General features: G+C 43.6%; 1 protein-coding gene across 47 annotated transcripts in view; it reads left to right on the top strand.

The window, feature by feature from the left end:
* Positions 1 to 482: 482 nt before the first annotated feature.
* Positions 483 to 14,895, top strand: part of RIMS1 (regulating synaptic membrane exocytosis 1) — a 596,845-nt gene continuing 582,432 nt past the window's right edge. For 9 of the 47 annotated variants that reach the window (XM_044924530.2, XM_044924527.2, XM_025294915.3 and 6 more), the window contains exon 1: positions 494 to 1,043. In XM_044924530.2, the coding sequence (XP_044780465.2) occupies positions 880 to 1,043 (164 nt within the window). In that variant the 5' untranslated portion in view covers positions 494 to 879. Of the gene's footprint in view, positions 1,044 to 14,895 lie in introns of all 47 variants that reach the window. The other 38 variants (XM_044924538.2, XM_025294924.3, XM_025294886.3 and 35 more) reach the window with 10 other exon arrangements.

Raw genomic sequence — 14,895 nt, 5'->3', positions numbered from 1 at the left:
GGTCAAGGAAGACTGGAAGACCCAGAAAACCCAGGCTGGTGTGTGTGTGTGGAGGGTGGAGGGGGCGAGGGGGATCAAAATTATCTTTAAAAACCACATCATTGTGGCTATGAACACTTGATCAGTACATGAGAAAGATACTGTGGAGGGGAGGAAATGCATGCCGAGGCTGTTCCGTCCTGTTCAGAACACCATGGGTGTTCTGATAATACTAATGATCTATGAAGAACATGGGGAGCGGGGATGATGACGATTAAGGCAAACCGTGGAGACACAGGGCTGGCGAGGATGGCAGAGACTAGGGAGCCGGAGAGGCAGGATGAGTCACGGGCCGAGGTACCTGGGCTGGAGCGCGGCGGTGCTCACGCCGGCCAGGGGCGGGGGTAGGGGGCGCGCGGGCCCGGGCCCGGGAGTGGGCGGGTGGGCGCCGTGGGCGGAGCGGCTCGGGGCCGAGCGGCTGGCGGCGGTGTCTGCGAGCTCAGCAGCATCACCGGAGCCGAGCCGCGGAGACTCCGCCTAAGTGCCACCCAAACTCTCCTCCCGCACCGCGGACGCACGGAGGCGGTCGAGCCGGAGCATCCTCGCCGAGCCCCGAGCATCCTCGGCCCCGTGCGCTCCCGCCCCCGCCCGGGAAGGCTGGGCTGCGGGAGGCGGCCGGGCGCCCGCGCCTCGCCAGGGCCACCAAAACAAAGGCGGCCGCCTCCGGGGCTGGGTGCAGGCGGAGGACCATGACAGCCCGGACTCGCGCGCTGCCCAGTCCCGCCGCCGGGAGGGCGCCGCGGTGAGCCGAGCAGGGACGCGGCCGTCGCCGGGCGTGGATCCGAAGGTGCGCTCGCGCCGAACCCAGGCCATCGAGGAGGGGCGGGCCAGGCCGCGAAGATGTCCTCGGCCGTGGGGCCCCGGGGTCCCCGCCCGCCCACCGTGCCTCCCCCGATGCCCGAGCTGCCCGACCTGAGCCACCTGACCGAGGAGGAGAGGAACATCATCCTGGCGGTGATGGACCGGCAGAAGGAGGAAGAGGAGAAGGAAGAAGCCATGCTCAAGTAAGCCAGCCGGCCGGGCCCGCCGAGCCTCCCTCCCGCGGGCCGTTCCCAGCTGCCGCCCGGTCCTCCCGGCTAGGGGTGGGGGCGGGGCGGGCCGGGTGCTGGGTGCGGGCGGAGACGCCTGCCTGGGGGCCCGGGGCCCCAGAGGCCGGTGCAAGGAGGCGGGTGGGGGATGTAGGACAGGTGTCAGGCGAGGATGCGCTGAGCCCTGAGCCGAGGAACCTGGGGAGACGATGGCTGGGGACCGAGGTGCAGAAGAGGACTGGGTGCGCGGGGGCCACCCGGGGGTGGGATGTGTGGAAGCTCAGAAGAGCAGATGCCGCCCGAGTGGAAGGAAGGGGCCCCAGAGCCGGAGCAGAGGAGGGGCAGGCGCTAAACAGGCAGGCAGGCGAGGTGGGGAAGAGCTGCCAGAATAGCTCTTCTTGCCTTGGAGTTGTTGAGCAGGTTGGGGTTACCCCAGCCAAGGGTGCCAGCATTGATGCAAGAAAGATGCTTATTTTGAGTGTTCATTTTGCTACTCATTCATCTCGCAGCCCGAGGTTGGGTCTTTTTTTTTTTTTTTTTAGTCAGTTGCCATCTTTGGTAACCTGCCTCCCCGGCTTCTCTTTAACCTTTGATTCAGGGTCTGCTACACAGAAGACCTGTGTGAAGACATTTTCTTCCCCACATATAATGCCATTGGCAATGCAAAGTTTTTAACAATGGGAGAAGCTGATGGGCACCCTGGCCTGAATAAAATACAGGTTCCTCCCTACTGGTTTTCAAGGGAGCACCAGGGCCTGCTCCTTCCTGGTGCAAGCCTTACAATAGAGGACTGAATCTTTGCACACATCGGCCCTTCTTTAAATCCCATCAACCAACCCTGCAAGGGACCTCTGTCCAGTGCCCCTTTTAGCTGGGTTTGAGGAGGGGACGGACTGTTGGCTGGCGATGTAGGCATGGGTGACCCTGTCCTGCCACCTGCCTTAGTCTCAGGCCAACCCGCCCTGGGCTGCTGGCCTTCCTGCACCTGCTTCCCATCACTGATGATGAGTGGAGTTGGAGGGGACTTCCCCTAGAGGGGTCTCCCAGTATCGGGCAAAGTTTTCAACTTGGCAGTGAGGGGCTTCAGAGCCCCGATGGAGACGAGCTCCTTGGAGCCCCAAGTTAAGGCCAGAAGGTGTGTCCGGGGGCAGAAGATTTGTGTGAAGAGCCAAAAGGGAGCCTGTTGCATCTGGAGTTAGTGAAGAGAGAAGGAGTGATGGCAAAAGGGTGATACCCACTAGAGCTCAGGGCAGCCAGGGCCTCTCCCCCGCCCACCCTCCGGAAGGCCTCCAAAAGAGAAGATGCTGCCATAGGAGGGGGGGTTTCCTCCTTCTGCCTGGGTGCAGCAGAGGCTGGCAGGAGAGAGCTGGAGGGAGCTGTGTCCCTGACCTGTTGGGTCTCCACCAGCACGGCTGCAGCCCATATGGGGGAGGGGGGCGTTGAGGACAGCTATTGGGGCCGATCATAGCACACAGGGAGAAACCCAGTCATCCCTGCCCTTTTATTGTAGACTCCGAGAGGAGCCATTAACTCGGAAGGCCAGAGTTGGCCTGGTTCTATGAAGAGCAGCAGGTTTCTAAATTCCCTGTCCCTTCTTATCCAAAACAAAAGACAAAGACTTTAAGCCTCCCGGCTTGAGGGAGGCAGAACCTCCTTAATCTGCTGCCTGTCCCTGGCGCTGCAGGCTTCCCCTCTTCTGAGACTGGAAGTAATGGATGGTGTCTGCTGGTGCTACTGTCTGTCTGTCTGGTTGTCAGTCCGTCTGTCCTCCCCGGCCGCCACCCCTGCCACCTGTCCCAGACATCTCTCCTGCCGGTCAGGACGCACCGTTTGGCTCCCATTTCTTTTGGTGTTCGCTGCACACAGCAGGTGGACGGAGGCCTCCAGCCGCCGTGGAAAACATGGGAGGCTGCCTGACAGGGTCCGACCAGGAAGGGAGGTGCAGGGCACGCGGGTGGGCGTCACGCCTCTTCATTGGCTGTTTCAGGGCTGGCAAGGAGTGAGGGATTCTAGTGGGGAGGGTGCATCCTGGTAGTGATCAGATCCTACCGGCTTCTATGGACAAATAAAAATGAAAGATGCTGTCCAACTGCTCACGTGGAAAGCATCGTTCCCGCTGCTGTGCCCGCGACTGCTCTCCCGCACACAGCGCTCCTTTATTGCAGATTCACAAAACGTGATAGGGTGCGATGCTGTCACACCACAGCCTCTGTAACCCGGGGCCTGAGCACTAACTCTGTCAATCAGCCTAATGTCTTGGCCTTCCTTGCCCTGGCAGATTGGGCATGCTTTGGAATCCCAGTTTGCTGCGATATAAGTCTGCCCTGTTATCAGCTCACTGGTGGAACAGAGCTGTACTTTTTTTCTAGAGGGCACTTTATGTCTTAAAAACAGGATCCTTAGTGGGTATTCAGATGACACACCTATGTGGGAATGTAATGACACACAGTCATGGGTGGTGGCCTTTTCTAAACTTTGCATAAAGATAGATTGGAAAAAAGCAGGAGGCTTTTCACAAGGTTTTGAAACAGTTGTTAAATCAGAGACAAGTTTTTGTGATAATGCGTGGTCATCATAGCACATACCTAAGAAACTGCTCTCACAACAGGTCCTACAAAGCTAAGCTCCTGGTAACAGAGCATTTAGACTTGAAATTCACTTTAGTCATTACTGTGGAGTCATCCCCTTGGGCTCCCTACCTACTGTGTGTACTCGCTGTTCACAATTTGTAAAATCAGATGTCAGCAGAGAGAAGGGAGAAAACTAGTGGGTGGACATGTCAAAGAAATGTTATACAGTATCAATTACAATATATTCATGCAGTTTCATCAGTCTTGATTTTATATTACTGCTTGGATTTTGTCTTGATAATGTCTTTAAATTTGTATAAATAGAAAAGTATAATGAAGCTAGTTTCACCTTAAGATTTCAGAGCAGAAATTCTTTGAAATTTGTAAGTAATTTGTCATAAAAATAATTTGTTTTGTTGGCAAGGTGCACTACTTTTAGACACCATTGTCATACAGTAATTACTGGATATAGTTTACTCCTGCAAATAATTTCTAATGGTTTGATTTATTTCCCTGCAAATAGAAGGTCTTTCTTAATCTTAGGGTTTCGAGGTGTGTTGGTGTGGGTATGACTATGTGTTCTAGAAGTTTTTTGGAACCTAACTTCCTCAGTGAATACTCCTTGAGGTAACTGTCACCAGATACCACGAGCCAATATATTACATGGGTTGAAAACTGTGTTATCCTGGGACCTAAATCAGAGAAGATCTCATTAGATCTAAAATCTTATTCCCTTTTTATAAAAGCTTCATAGAGAAAAGAGCTACAGTGTAGTGAGACAAGAGAAAAAAATATAGAAGCAGAAAATGAAAGTGATTGCTAGAGGCAGGGAATTGAGAATCGTGTCAGAATATTTAATAGAACTACTAACATTTATTGAGCATTTACCTCATATTGGCCATTATCCTAAGTGGTTATTGAAACAAATGCCAAAGAGCTGAACTGTGTTCAAGTTCAATATGTGTGTATTTGGATTTTCCCAAAGAGCTTGTGTAGAAGGTAATCATGTCATCCACAGATCCTTGTCCTGCCCTTAGAGGTTTCCTGTGGTACCTTGAACCGCCTCACAAAACATAGCCCAACCAGGTCCAGACCTTTTATGCTAAGTCCGAGCACAGTTCCCACATGCCACTCTGCCCTTCTACTGAGAAGAATAAACCTGCATTTCATCCACCTCTTCTTTAAGTTGGTGCCTGTTCTTTCAGTGTCAGAGAAGGAGTTTGGCAGAAGGTTAGGCTGATTCAGAGGATGAGCTGCTGATTATAGGAGAACCAGGAGCTTCACCCACACTCTTAATAGGGTCTCCCAGTGGAGTGAGGGCAAGGGAATTATCTCCAATTTGAAGGTTATAAAAAGCATAGTGGAAAGTCCATTAAAGTTGGATCAAACATTTGGGGGTTCAAGTTTTAGTTCTGCCACTTACATTGTATAAATGTGGGCAAGAAAATTCATTTGGGATTCTAGGAGGTTCTGTCTTTCTTACGAATCCTGCAATTCATGGTGTGAATTGATTTATAAAGGATATTGAGTTTGGACTTCTCAATCTGTCTTAACAGGGAACCTTGCACCCACTAACTCTTCAAACCTCTGTAACGCCTACTTCCTTTGTGAGAGGAGAGACAAAGGAGGGGGTAGAACCCTTGTACCTTCAGCTTTTTTTTCCTCCTTTTTCTCCTCCAACCAATTATAATATTGTGACTCAAAATTCATCCAGCAGTCCCAATTGGCAACTGGGAAATGAAGGAATGGTAGCAGAGGGCTTCTGGAGTAGAGTGAGGGCAGAGTCCCCAAGAAGGCAGATATCATCTTTTCATGGACATTTGCATAGATTTTTGTATATTATACCCCAGAATACTCCCTCATGTTGCTGAGGCAGGGGTGCATACGGGGAAAAGTAAATATTAATTTGAGAATGCTGCTAATACATTCACAGGCCCAAGATGCTGTGTTAAGTAGAAAAGTCTGGGGGATAAAATGTACCCTTTCACCCAGAGTCTAGTCTCATTCACACCCCTAATTGGATAGGGTTAGATTTAGGGAAGATTGTTCTTGAATTATTGTAGTTTTCTGATTCAACAAAAACCTATCTTAGTAAATATACATACCTAGTACTAGGTCCCAAAATGCTCCTGGAGAAAATTCAGAAAAAGAGAAGCCTTAAAAAATGAAAATGAGGCATTATCAAAGAGAAGAGAGGGTAAGAAACATAACACTTAGTTCACATTTTTGCCAACCTGTCTTGTTTCTCTGGGGCTTCCCTGGTGGCTCAGACAGTAAGGCGTCTGCCTGCAATGCAGGAGACCCGGGTTCAATTCCTGGGTCCGGAAGATCCCCTGGAGAAGGAAATGGCAATGCACTCTAGCACTCTTGCCTGGAAAATCCCATGGACGGAGGAGCCTGGTAGACTACAGTCCATGGGCTCCCAAAGAGTCGGACACGACTGAGCGACTTCACTTTCACTTCACTTGCTTCTCCTTTACCTCTGAGTATTCTCTCTTAACCAGAAGCAAGGGGCACCACTGCTGAAGTAAATAGATTCCTAAATCTGCAGTAGAATGTGGAAACCAGTGTGGACTGCAGGCACCCCTGCTGACTTGAATAGAAACACAATATCTTGGGAGTGTTACTTGCTCAACTGGTCAGATGAGAAGAAAGGTTTGAGTTCAACCTATGCAGAAAGAGTCAGCTTCCTGCAAATATATCAAATAGCAATGTCTGCAATAATATTATTGCCCTCTAACATCTGTAATATGCTGATGAGATTACTGTACCATGGATTATAAAGCCTGTTGTATTGCATTTCATTTATCTTTATGGACTGTTTTATATTTTTAAGCAGCTTTCTACATGTTGTTCTATGATAGGAGCTGGATATTTTAGAACTTGTCCTGGGAGTTGAATTAAGTTGGCCTGAGGCGTATGATGATGAAAGTAATAGAACCCAGAACCCACATACATGAACTCCAAATCTTTAGTGTTCTTAAAAGTCTTTTCAAAACTGCATCAAGCTGTGGATATCAGGGTTATTTTCCCTCTTCTGTCGGGGAAGGAACTTAACATTTGGTCATTTGGCTGCATACATTACATATTTTACTCTGCCCCACACTCAACTCCTGAGAGGGCTATTCTGTGAGTATTCTATTATTACTAGTTTCTGTTAGTGAAATTCCCAGAATTAACTTGGTTCCTTCCAAACCCTTGCCTTACGATATTTGATCCTGGATCCAGAAAATAAACCGAAAAGGGGCAAAAAGATGTCATGTGAACAGTGGCATTTTCCAGCCTTTTCTAAGGACCCCAATCACGCTCCAGGCTCTGGATCTGGCCCACCCCATGTGCATCTGGGTTCTCTAATCTGGCTCATTTGCTCACAGAGTTCTCTAATCCCTTTGCGCTTTCCCACCGTGAGGTTCTCTCTCCTCTCTACTATTGTGATAAATTTTATGTGTTAGGTAGGTTATTTCTAACAAGATATCATGTGATAATAAATTCACCAAATAAGACCATTTTGTCTGGTGTTAGGGTTGGGTCAGGCATTGGGCTGTTGGGTAGAGTAAAGAGAAAATCTTTTGCTTTAGCCAGATGTTGACTAGTTCCTACCACTTAAAAACTGCCATGGCCAGAAAGGAAGGTGAGCATGAGAGAGTGTGACAGAGCAGTGGACTACATTCAACTCAACGTCATATTCCATAGGTGTAAACATAGATAAGTTAACTCATCTGTGCCCTGATTTCTTCCTGTGTAAAGTCAAATTGCTAATTTCTGCCTTTCTAACTTATGAGGCTTTAACATGATGGTACAGGCACCCTTGAACTTCCAATTGCTGTACCAAGAAAGGTGGCATTATTAACTTTACTCTGTAAAACTACAGAAGATTCCCAGGAGCACCTTTTCCTGTGATGGCTGCAGCTACTAGAGGTCCTGCTGAGACTGGTCCTTGTGGAAGAATCCATCCATCGTATTGTGCTAGCTGGGTGGTGTGACCAGGGCTGCAGCCTCCAGGGTGAAAATTTGGCAAAGAGATCGAAGGTAAAATGAGTCCAGGGTTTGACCTGAGGTTATTTTTACCTTCCTTCCAGTCTTCTTTCTTTCTCATTAAATAGCTCATAAATGTCTTTGCAGGAAAAGCAATGTGGGCAAAATGATAAAGTTTGAAATGACTAAAAGGCAACCCTAATTCAAAAATGAGAAGAGAAATTAGCTTAGGGTCATTCCATCATCTTTTGCTAGAAAAAAATTGGAGAAACAGACTGATGATTTTAGTGTCACAAGATTTAATTAATTATTCACTGTGAATTAGAATATGGGGCCATTTACTTGCCAAGCAGAAGTTCCTGTTTCATGTCAGTTAAGTGTTGGGTATAGAATAGATTTAAATATGGTATGTGTTGAAGAATTTTTTAAGATTCTGTGGTGGATGTCTTGGGTTTTCTGTATTTATTTTCTTATGCTTTTACATCAGGCTTATGTACATTTATTATGATCTAAGTAAGTGTTCTTTGGATGATGAGAGGAGAATATATTGCAGAATTGACATTAACTTTTAAAAATTTGTTTCGGTGAAGTACAATGTTGTGTGAGTTTTTGTTGTAGAACAAAGGGATATATTTATATTTATATCAGTAACAGCAAAGTTATTTATATGTATATTATTTTTTATATTCTTTTCCATTATGTTTCATTACAAGATATTGTATAGTTCCCTGTGCTGTACAGTAGGACCTTGTTGTCCATCCATACTGTAGATAATCCTGTGTATAGTAGTTTGCATATGCTAATCCCAAATTCCTAATCCATCCCTCTCTCCCCCCACCCCTGGCAACCACAAATCTGTTCTCTGTGTCTGTGAGAGTGTTTGTGTCTTGTAGATATGTTCATTTGTGTTGGATTTCAGATTCCACATATGAGTGGTACCATATGGTATTTCTCTTCTTCCTGATTTACTTCACTTAGTCTGATAAACTCTAGGCCCATCCATGTTGCTGCAAATGGCATTATTTCATTCTTCTTTATGGCTAAGTGATATTCCACTGTATATATGTACCACAACTTCTTTATCCATTCCTCTGTCGATGGACATTTAGGTTGCTTCTGTGTTCTGGGTATTGTGAATAATGCTGTAGTGAATATTCAGATGCATATATCTTTTCAAATTATGGTTTTCTCTGGGTATTTGTGGGGCTTCTCTTGTGGCTCAGTGGTAAAGAATCAGCTTGCAGTTCAGGAGAAGCAGATTCAATCCCTGGGTGGGGAGAGTCCCTGAAGAAGAAAATGATGACCCACTCCAGTATTGGTGCCAGGAAAATCGCACAGACATGAAACCCCGGCAGGCTACAGTCCCTGGATCACAAAGAGTTGCACACGACGGAACTTAGCACACGTGCACTAGACATGTGCCCAGGAGTGGGGTTGCTGGATCATATGGTAAGTCTGTGTTTAGTTTTTTTGAGAAATCTCCATACTGTCTCTAGAGTGGCTACACCAATTTACACTGCCACCAACAGTGTAGGAGGGTTCCATTCTTCTCCACATCTTCTCCAGCATTTCTCATTTTTAGACCTTTTAATGATGCCCATTCTGACCAGTGCTAGGAGATAACCTCATTGTAGTCTTGATTTGCATTTCTCTGATAGTTAGTGATACTGAGCATCTTTCCATGTGCCTATTGGACATTTACATGTTTTCTTTGGAGAAATGTCTATTTAGGTCTGCAGAATTAGCTTTAGAGATTCTCTAATCTGTTGCTAACTTGTGAAAACTTTTCATACACATTAACATTTATTTAACTGTAGAATAAAATATTAAAAAGGAAAGTAGTTACGTGTTGGCTTGCCCATGACAGTATCTGCTGATGCCAATTTCATCCTATAATTAGAGCTAGTACCTCTTTCTCGCAATTTTGAATTTCAATCTGAATAATAACTTAAATTATCTCCCTCTTTATAGATTTTTCTTTCCCTGAACCAAATTATTCATTTAGACTTCAGAAAGTCAAGTAATTAACGGTCATAAAATATAGAAGTTAGTAATTATCAATAAGTAACACAGCAAGATGTAGACGTAGAATCTTGAAAATCATTGTTTGGTAAATGGAAAAGCATTTGCTGAGAATCAAGTATTATCTTTTATGGATTCTCAGTGAAATGCTACATTTAATGGCAAAGGTGAATTTAAAAGTTCAAAAGACTTTTCAAATAACAGTAACTAGAATGCAACTATATGCAGGACTCTATGAAGATTTTTCTTTGGGACTTGCAAAGGAGCAGCCTATGGTTTAGAGAAGATATTTAACTAGATTTTAGGAAGAAATATACTGATAATTCCTCTGTATTATATATAGTAAAACAAGATAATTTTATAGAAAGTAATTTCATGAAATTTGAAAGCAAATGCTTAATTAGATATTAAAGAACCATAATGAACCAAACACATGTTTATCTAGTATAAAGTATAACACTTAGCTGATGATTTCCATATTATTTAGTACCATATTTTCTGTATTTCCCATAATTATGCCAGATAATTATCCTCTATTTTTGTACAACAGCACTCAGTTGTGCAACTCTTTGCGACCCCATGGACTATACAGTCCATGATATTCTCCAGGCCAGAATACTGAGAGGATAGCCTTTCCCTTCTCCAGGGGATCTTCCCAACCCAGGGATTGAACCCAGGTCTCCCTCATTGCAGGCAGATTCTTTACCAGCTAAGCCACAAGGGAAGCCCAATTATCCTCTGGGAGATGCCATTATATTCAAATAGAGAGGAGATGTGAATTGAAAACCAATTAAGGTATCCGTGCTGTCTTGTAAGTGTCTTAACTGCTTAGCTTTTTTTCATAGACTTTGATTCATGATCTGCATATTCACAAATGAGGACTAGTGTAGTAGTGGTTTTTGATGGGGTTTTCTGTCTGTATTTGCTAAACTTTATGTAGTCTATTCGGAGAAGGCAATGGCACCCCACTCCAGTACTCTTGCCTGAAATAACATGGGTGGAGGAGCCTGGTGGGCTGCAGTCCATGGAGTCACAGAGTCGGACACAACTGAGCGACTTCACTTTCACTTTTCACTTTCATGCATTGGAGAAGGAAATGGCAACCCACTCCAGTGTTCTTGCCTGGAGAATCCCAGGGACAGAGAAGCCTGGTAGGAGGCTGTCTATGGGGTTGCACAGAGTCAGACATGACTGAAGTGACTTAGCAGCAGCTTAGCAGCTGCATGTAGTCTATTAAATTAGTTATAACTTACGTTCCTGTACCCAAAGCATTCTTGATTGATATTTGAGAAGTGTTAATTTCAAGCGTATCAAGTTATTTATTTTTTTTAATATAAATTATTTTAAGTTGTAAGTGATGAGTATACAAGTGTCATGTGACACATTTTTCTTGTTTAAATATAGTTCTTAACACACAAGGAGGAGCTCTTTGTTCTGTTTTCAACTTATGGGGTTTATATTTTAGAAAAAATAGATGGTAGACAAAATATCTAAGGAATTCATAAATCAATGTATCAGGTCTTTTTAAGTATGGAGTGGTATCCCAGGTAGTTCAGACAGTAAATAATCTGCCTGCAATGCAGGAGACCTGGGTTTGACCACTGGGTTGGGACGATCCCATGGAGAAGGGCATGGCAACCCACTCCTGTATTCTTGCCTGAGAATTCCATGGACAGAGGAGCCTGGCAGGATTCCTTTGGGGTCGCACAAAGAGGGACATAACTAAGCAACTCACATGGATCCACATTCAGAAGTTCTATCCAGGTCAGAAAGATTAGTTTGTGTCTTAGTAGAAAGAGATGAAAACAAAAGTAAAGTAACCCAATGGCTTTCTTTTTATTTTTCACCCAGTTTAGCAGATTTATCTGCCTTAGCTGTCTCTGTCTTGTAATATATTGAAGCTTAAGCCTTCTTTCCTAACCCTTTTTTTTCTTCAGAAAAACATGATATATTTTACATCCTGTTATCTGAAATATAGGACTATAGGTATCAGCTGGCGAATATACTTTAGATATTAAATTTTTGGTAAGAGTAAAAATTATAAAGAGATTCTGTTTTGATATTCTTCATGATAATCATGACAATTGTCACAAAATGTGATTTGGAGAAATAAAATAACATAAAATCTTCCTATCTTTAGGCTGAATACTTCAATGTACAGATTCTCTGTTCCCTAGGCCAAAAATAGTGACCTAATATATAGCAGCCTGAAGTAAAATCTTGATACATGTCTTAAAAAGATTGTACCATCTGAGTATTGTTCCAGACATAAGAATTAGAGAGGGATTTCATGGTATTTGGAGCTTCAAAGGTCTGAGCTATAATATTCACTGTATGATAGATAATCAGTCAGGTGACTTTCCAGTCCTGCCTTCTAGAAAGACAGCAAAGTGGACGATTCCTGGAGGCACAGGTGCAAGTTTAAAAAGTCAAAGTCCTAATGGATAAACAACAAAGTCCTACCATAGAGCACAGGAAGCTACATTCAACACCCAGTGATAAACCATAATGGAAAAGAGTATGAAAAATAATGTGCATATATGTATAACTGAATCACATTTCTGAACAGTAGAAATTAACACAACACTGTAAATCAGCTATACTTCAATAGATAATTTTTTTTTAAGTTAAAAAAGAAAAACATGGTCCTGACCATTGGGGTCAGATATGGTAAGGTAGTGCACATCTTAGAAAACATGACATATGTACTTTGGAGAAGGCTAATTAGGTAGCAAGGCAAATTGTGCAAAATGAGTGGTGGTTATAAGAGCTGGAGGGCTTTTGGAAGCTTCCTCTTGCCCTTCCTTCTATAATTCCATTTACTTCTGATTTGCCTTCTTCTGTGTGGTTTCTGGTCATGAACTCAGTCACCCTTATGTGTTAATGATCTCAAGTCTGTATTACAACACTGAAATTATCTACCAAATCCTGAATTCACATACCTTGCAGCTGCTGCTGCTGCTAAGTCGCTTCAGTCGTGTCCGACTCTGTGCGACCCCATAGACGGCAGCCCACCAGGCTCCCCCGTCCCTGGGATTCTCCAGGCAAGAACACTGGAGTGGGTTGCCATTTCCTTCTCCAATGCATGAAAGTGAAAAGTGAAAGTGAAGTCTCTCAGATGTGTCCGACTCTTAGCGACCCCATGGACTGCAGCCCACCAGGCTCCTCCATCCATGGGATTTTCCAGGCAAGAGTACTGGAGTGGGGTGCCATTGCCTTCTCCATCACATACCTTACCACTTGCTAAATTGTCTCCACCTGGATGCCCCATGGGTGCTTCAAACTGGGTGTTATCCTTCATCCATTTCTTGATTTTCTGCATCAGCCCTACAAACACTTGTATGAGTCTTGTCTGTGTGGGTAGATCACCATTGCAACCCCTTACTCACTGTGTTGTCAAATCCTTCAGGTTCGATCATCTGACTGTGTACACTGTCACCTCAGCATCAGCCCTGAGAGCAAGGTCGTTCTCATCTATGTCTGTCACATAAGCACAGAGCTTGCCATGGGATAGGTACCTGGATTTCTAAACTGTGTGCATGAATGAATGAGCACATCCAGAGGATGTGGGGCGGAGGAGTCATCTAAGGCTGCTGGATAGATTCATAGGGTATGAGTAGGTGGCTGGAGTGGGAAGTTTATTCTAACTAGGAGAATTCTATCAGCATATTCTGAAAGCAAAAAAAATGAGCTGTGTATTTTGACTATTTAGAGAACCATGTTGGCCAGACTTTATGAGAAGAGCATACTGGTTGTTAGATATTACAGGTGAAATTAAAGTAAGATTTTCAGATGATATGTTGTACTCTTAATTTATCATTCACGGCTTTGTGAAGGACAGCATTCTGACAGTGTTTGAATGCCAGTGTTGGAGAATGTAAACAACACATTTTAAAAAGTAATCCTCTAGACAGACAAGCTTAATGGAAACATTTCCTTTGAATTCAAACATTAGTAACTTCAGTGAGCATTTAAAGCATAATATGGATTCTCTGATTTGATACTTAGAATTAGATCAGATGCTTATGACTGTAAAGTATTGTACTTTTGTAAAGTATTATATTTTTAAATGTTTTCTCGTTAAGTCATCTTCTAAACTTTTTTTAAAATTTGAAATATAGTTGATTTATAATGTGTTGATTTCAGATGTAGAGCAAAGTGATTCAGTTATACGCACATACACACATATGTATTCTTTTTCAGATTCTTTTCCCTTATAGGTTATTATAAAATATTGACTATAGTCCCTTGTGCTATGTAGTAGTCATTGTTGATGATCAGTTTTATATATATATATATATATATATATATATAGTAGTGTGTATATGGTAATCCAATCTCCTAATTTATCTCTCCCCTCCTTTGCTCTTTGGTAACCATAATGTTGTTCTATGTCTGTGGGTCCGTTTCTGTTTCTTAAATAATTTCATTTGGATTAATTTGTAGATTCTATGTATAAGTGCTATCATTTAATATTTGTCTTTCTCTTTCTGGTTTACTTAAAATGATAATCTTGATAACCTCTAGGTCCATCTGTGTTGCTGCAAATGGCTTTTTTTTCATTCTTTTTTATGACTGAGTAGTATTCCATTATATATGTGAACCACATCTTCTTTACCCATCCTCTTCCAAACTTAAACCCCTCGAAGACAAGTATCTGCTCTTACTCATTTTCATATTTCCATTGCCTAACCTGTGGCACATAAACAGTGGGACCTCAGTAAGTGCTGCTTGAGCTGAGCTGCACAGTCTGCATGCTGAGGATACAAACGCACTTGTCTTTGACACAACACAGATGGAGTTGAAATGTGAATGTGAGTTTAGAGGCTGCCTTGTCCAGGTCTGGCAAATATTCAGAATGCACAGACAACTTTCTGAAGCTAGAACAGTATTGCCGATAAATGTCAGATGCCTCAAAACCCTTCTGCATGGAGTATCCCAGGCCATCAACTGATGAGAGTTGCAATCAAGATAACACATTTTAGCCACTGAATATTTATTCCAGCTCCACTTTTAATACAAGAAAACTGAAGCCCGGAGGTTGTTTCAACTTTAATTAGTAATTGGCTAGAGAGTTAGGTATAAGACTTGTGGTTTTCTTTCTCCTGGTCCAGTGTTTTTTCTACTGTCACACTCTCTCCCCATGGTTTCATTTTAATGACCATCAAATTCAAATGATTATTTTTTTTTCAAATTTGGTTTGTCTGCTCTATATGGTTATATCCTGTTATAGAAAACTCCAAGGAAACCTCTTATTTATT

The sequence above is a fragment of the Bubalus bubalis genome, chromosome 10, assembly GCF_019923935.1.
Source record: "Bubalus bubalis isolate 160015118507 breed Murrah chromosome 10, NDDB_SH_1, whole genome shotgun sequence".
Lineage (NCBI taxonomy): Eukaryota > Metazoa > Chordata > Mammalia > Artiodactyla > Bovidae > Bubalus > Bubalus bubalis.
Note: the sequence above shows the minus strand (reverse complement) of the source record. Positions and strands in the feature narration are given on the sequence as shown.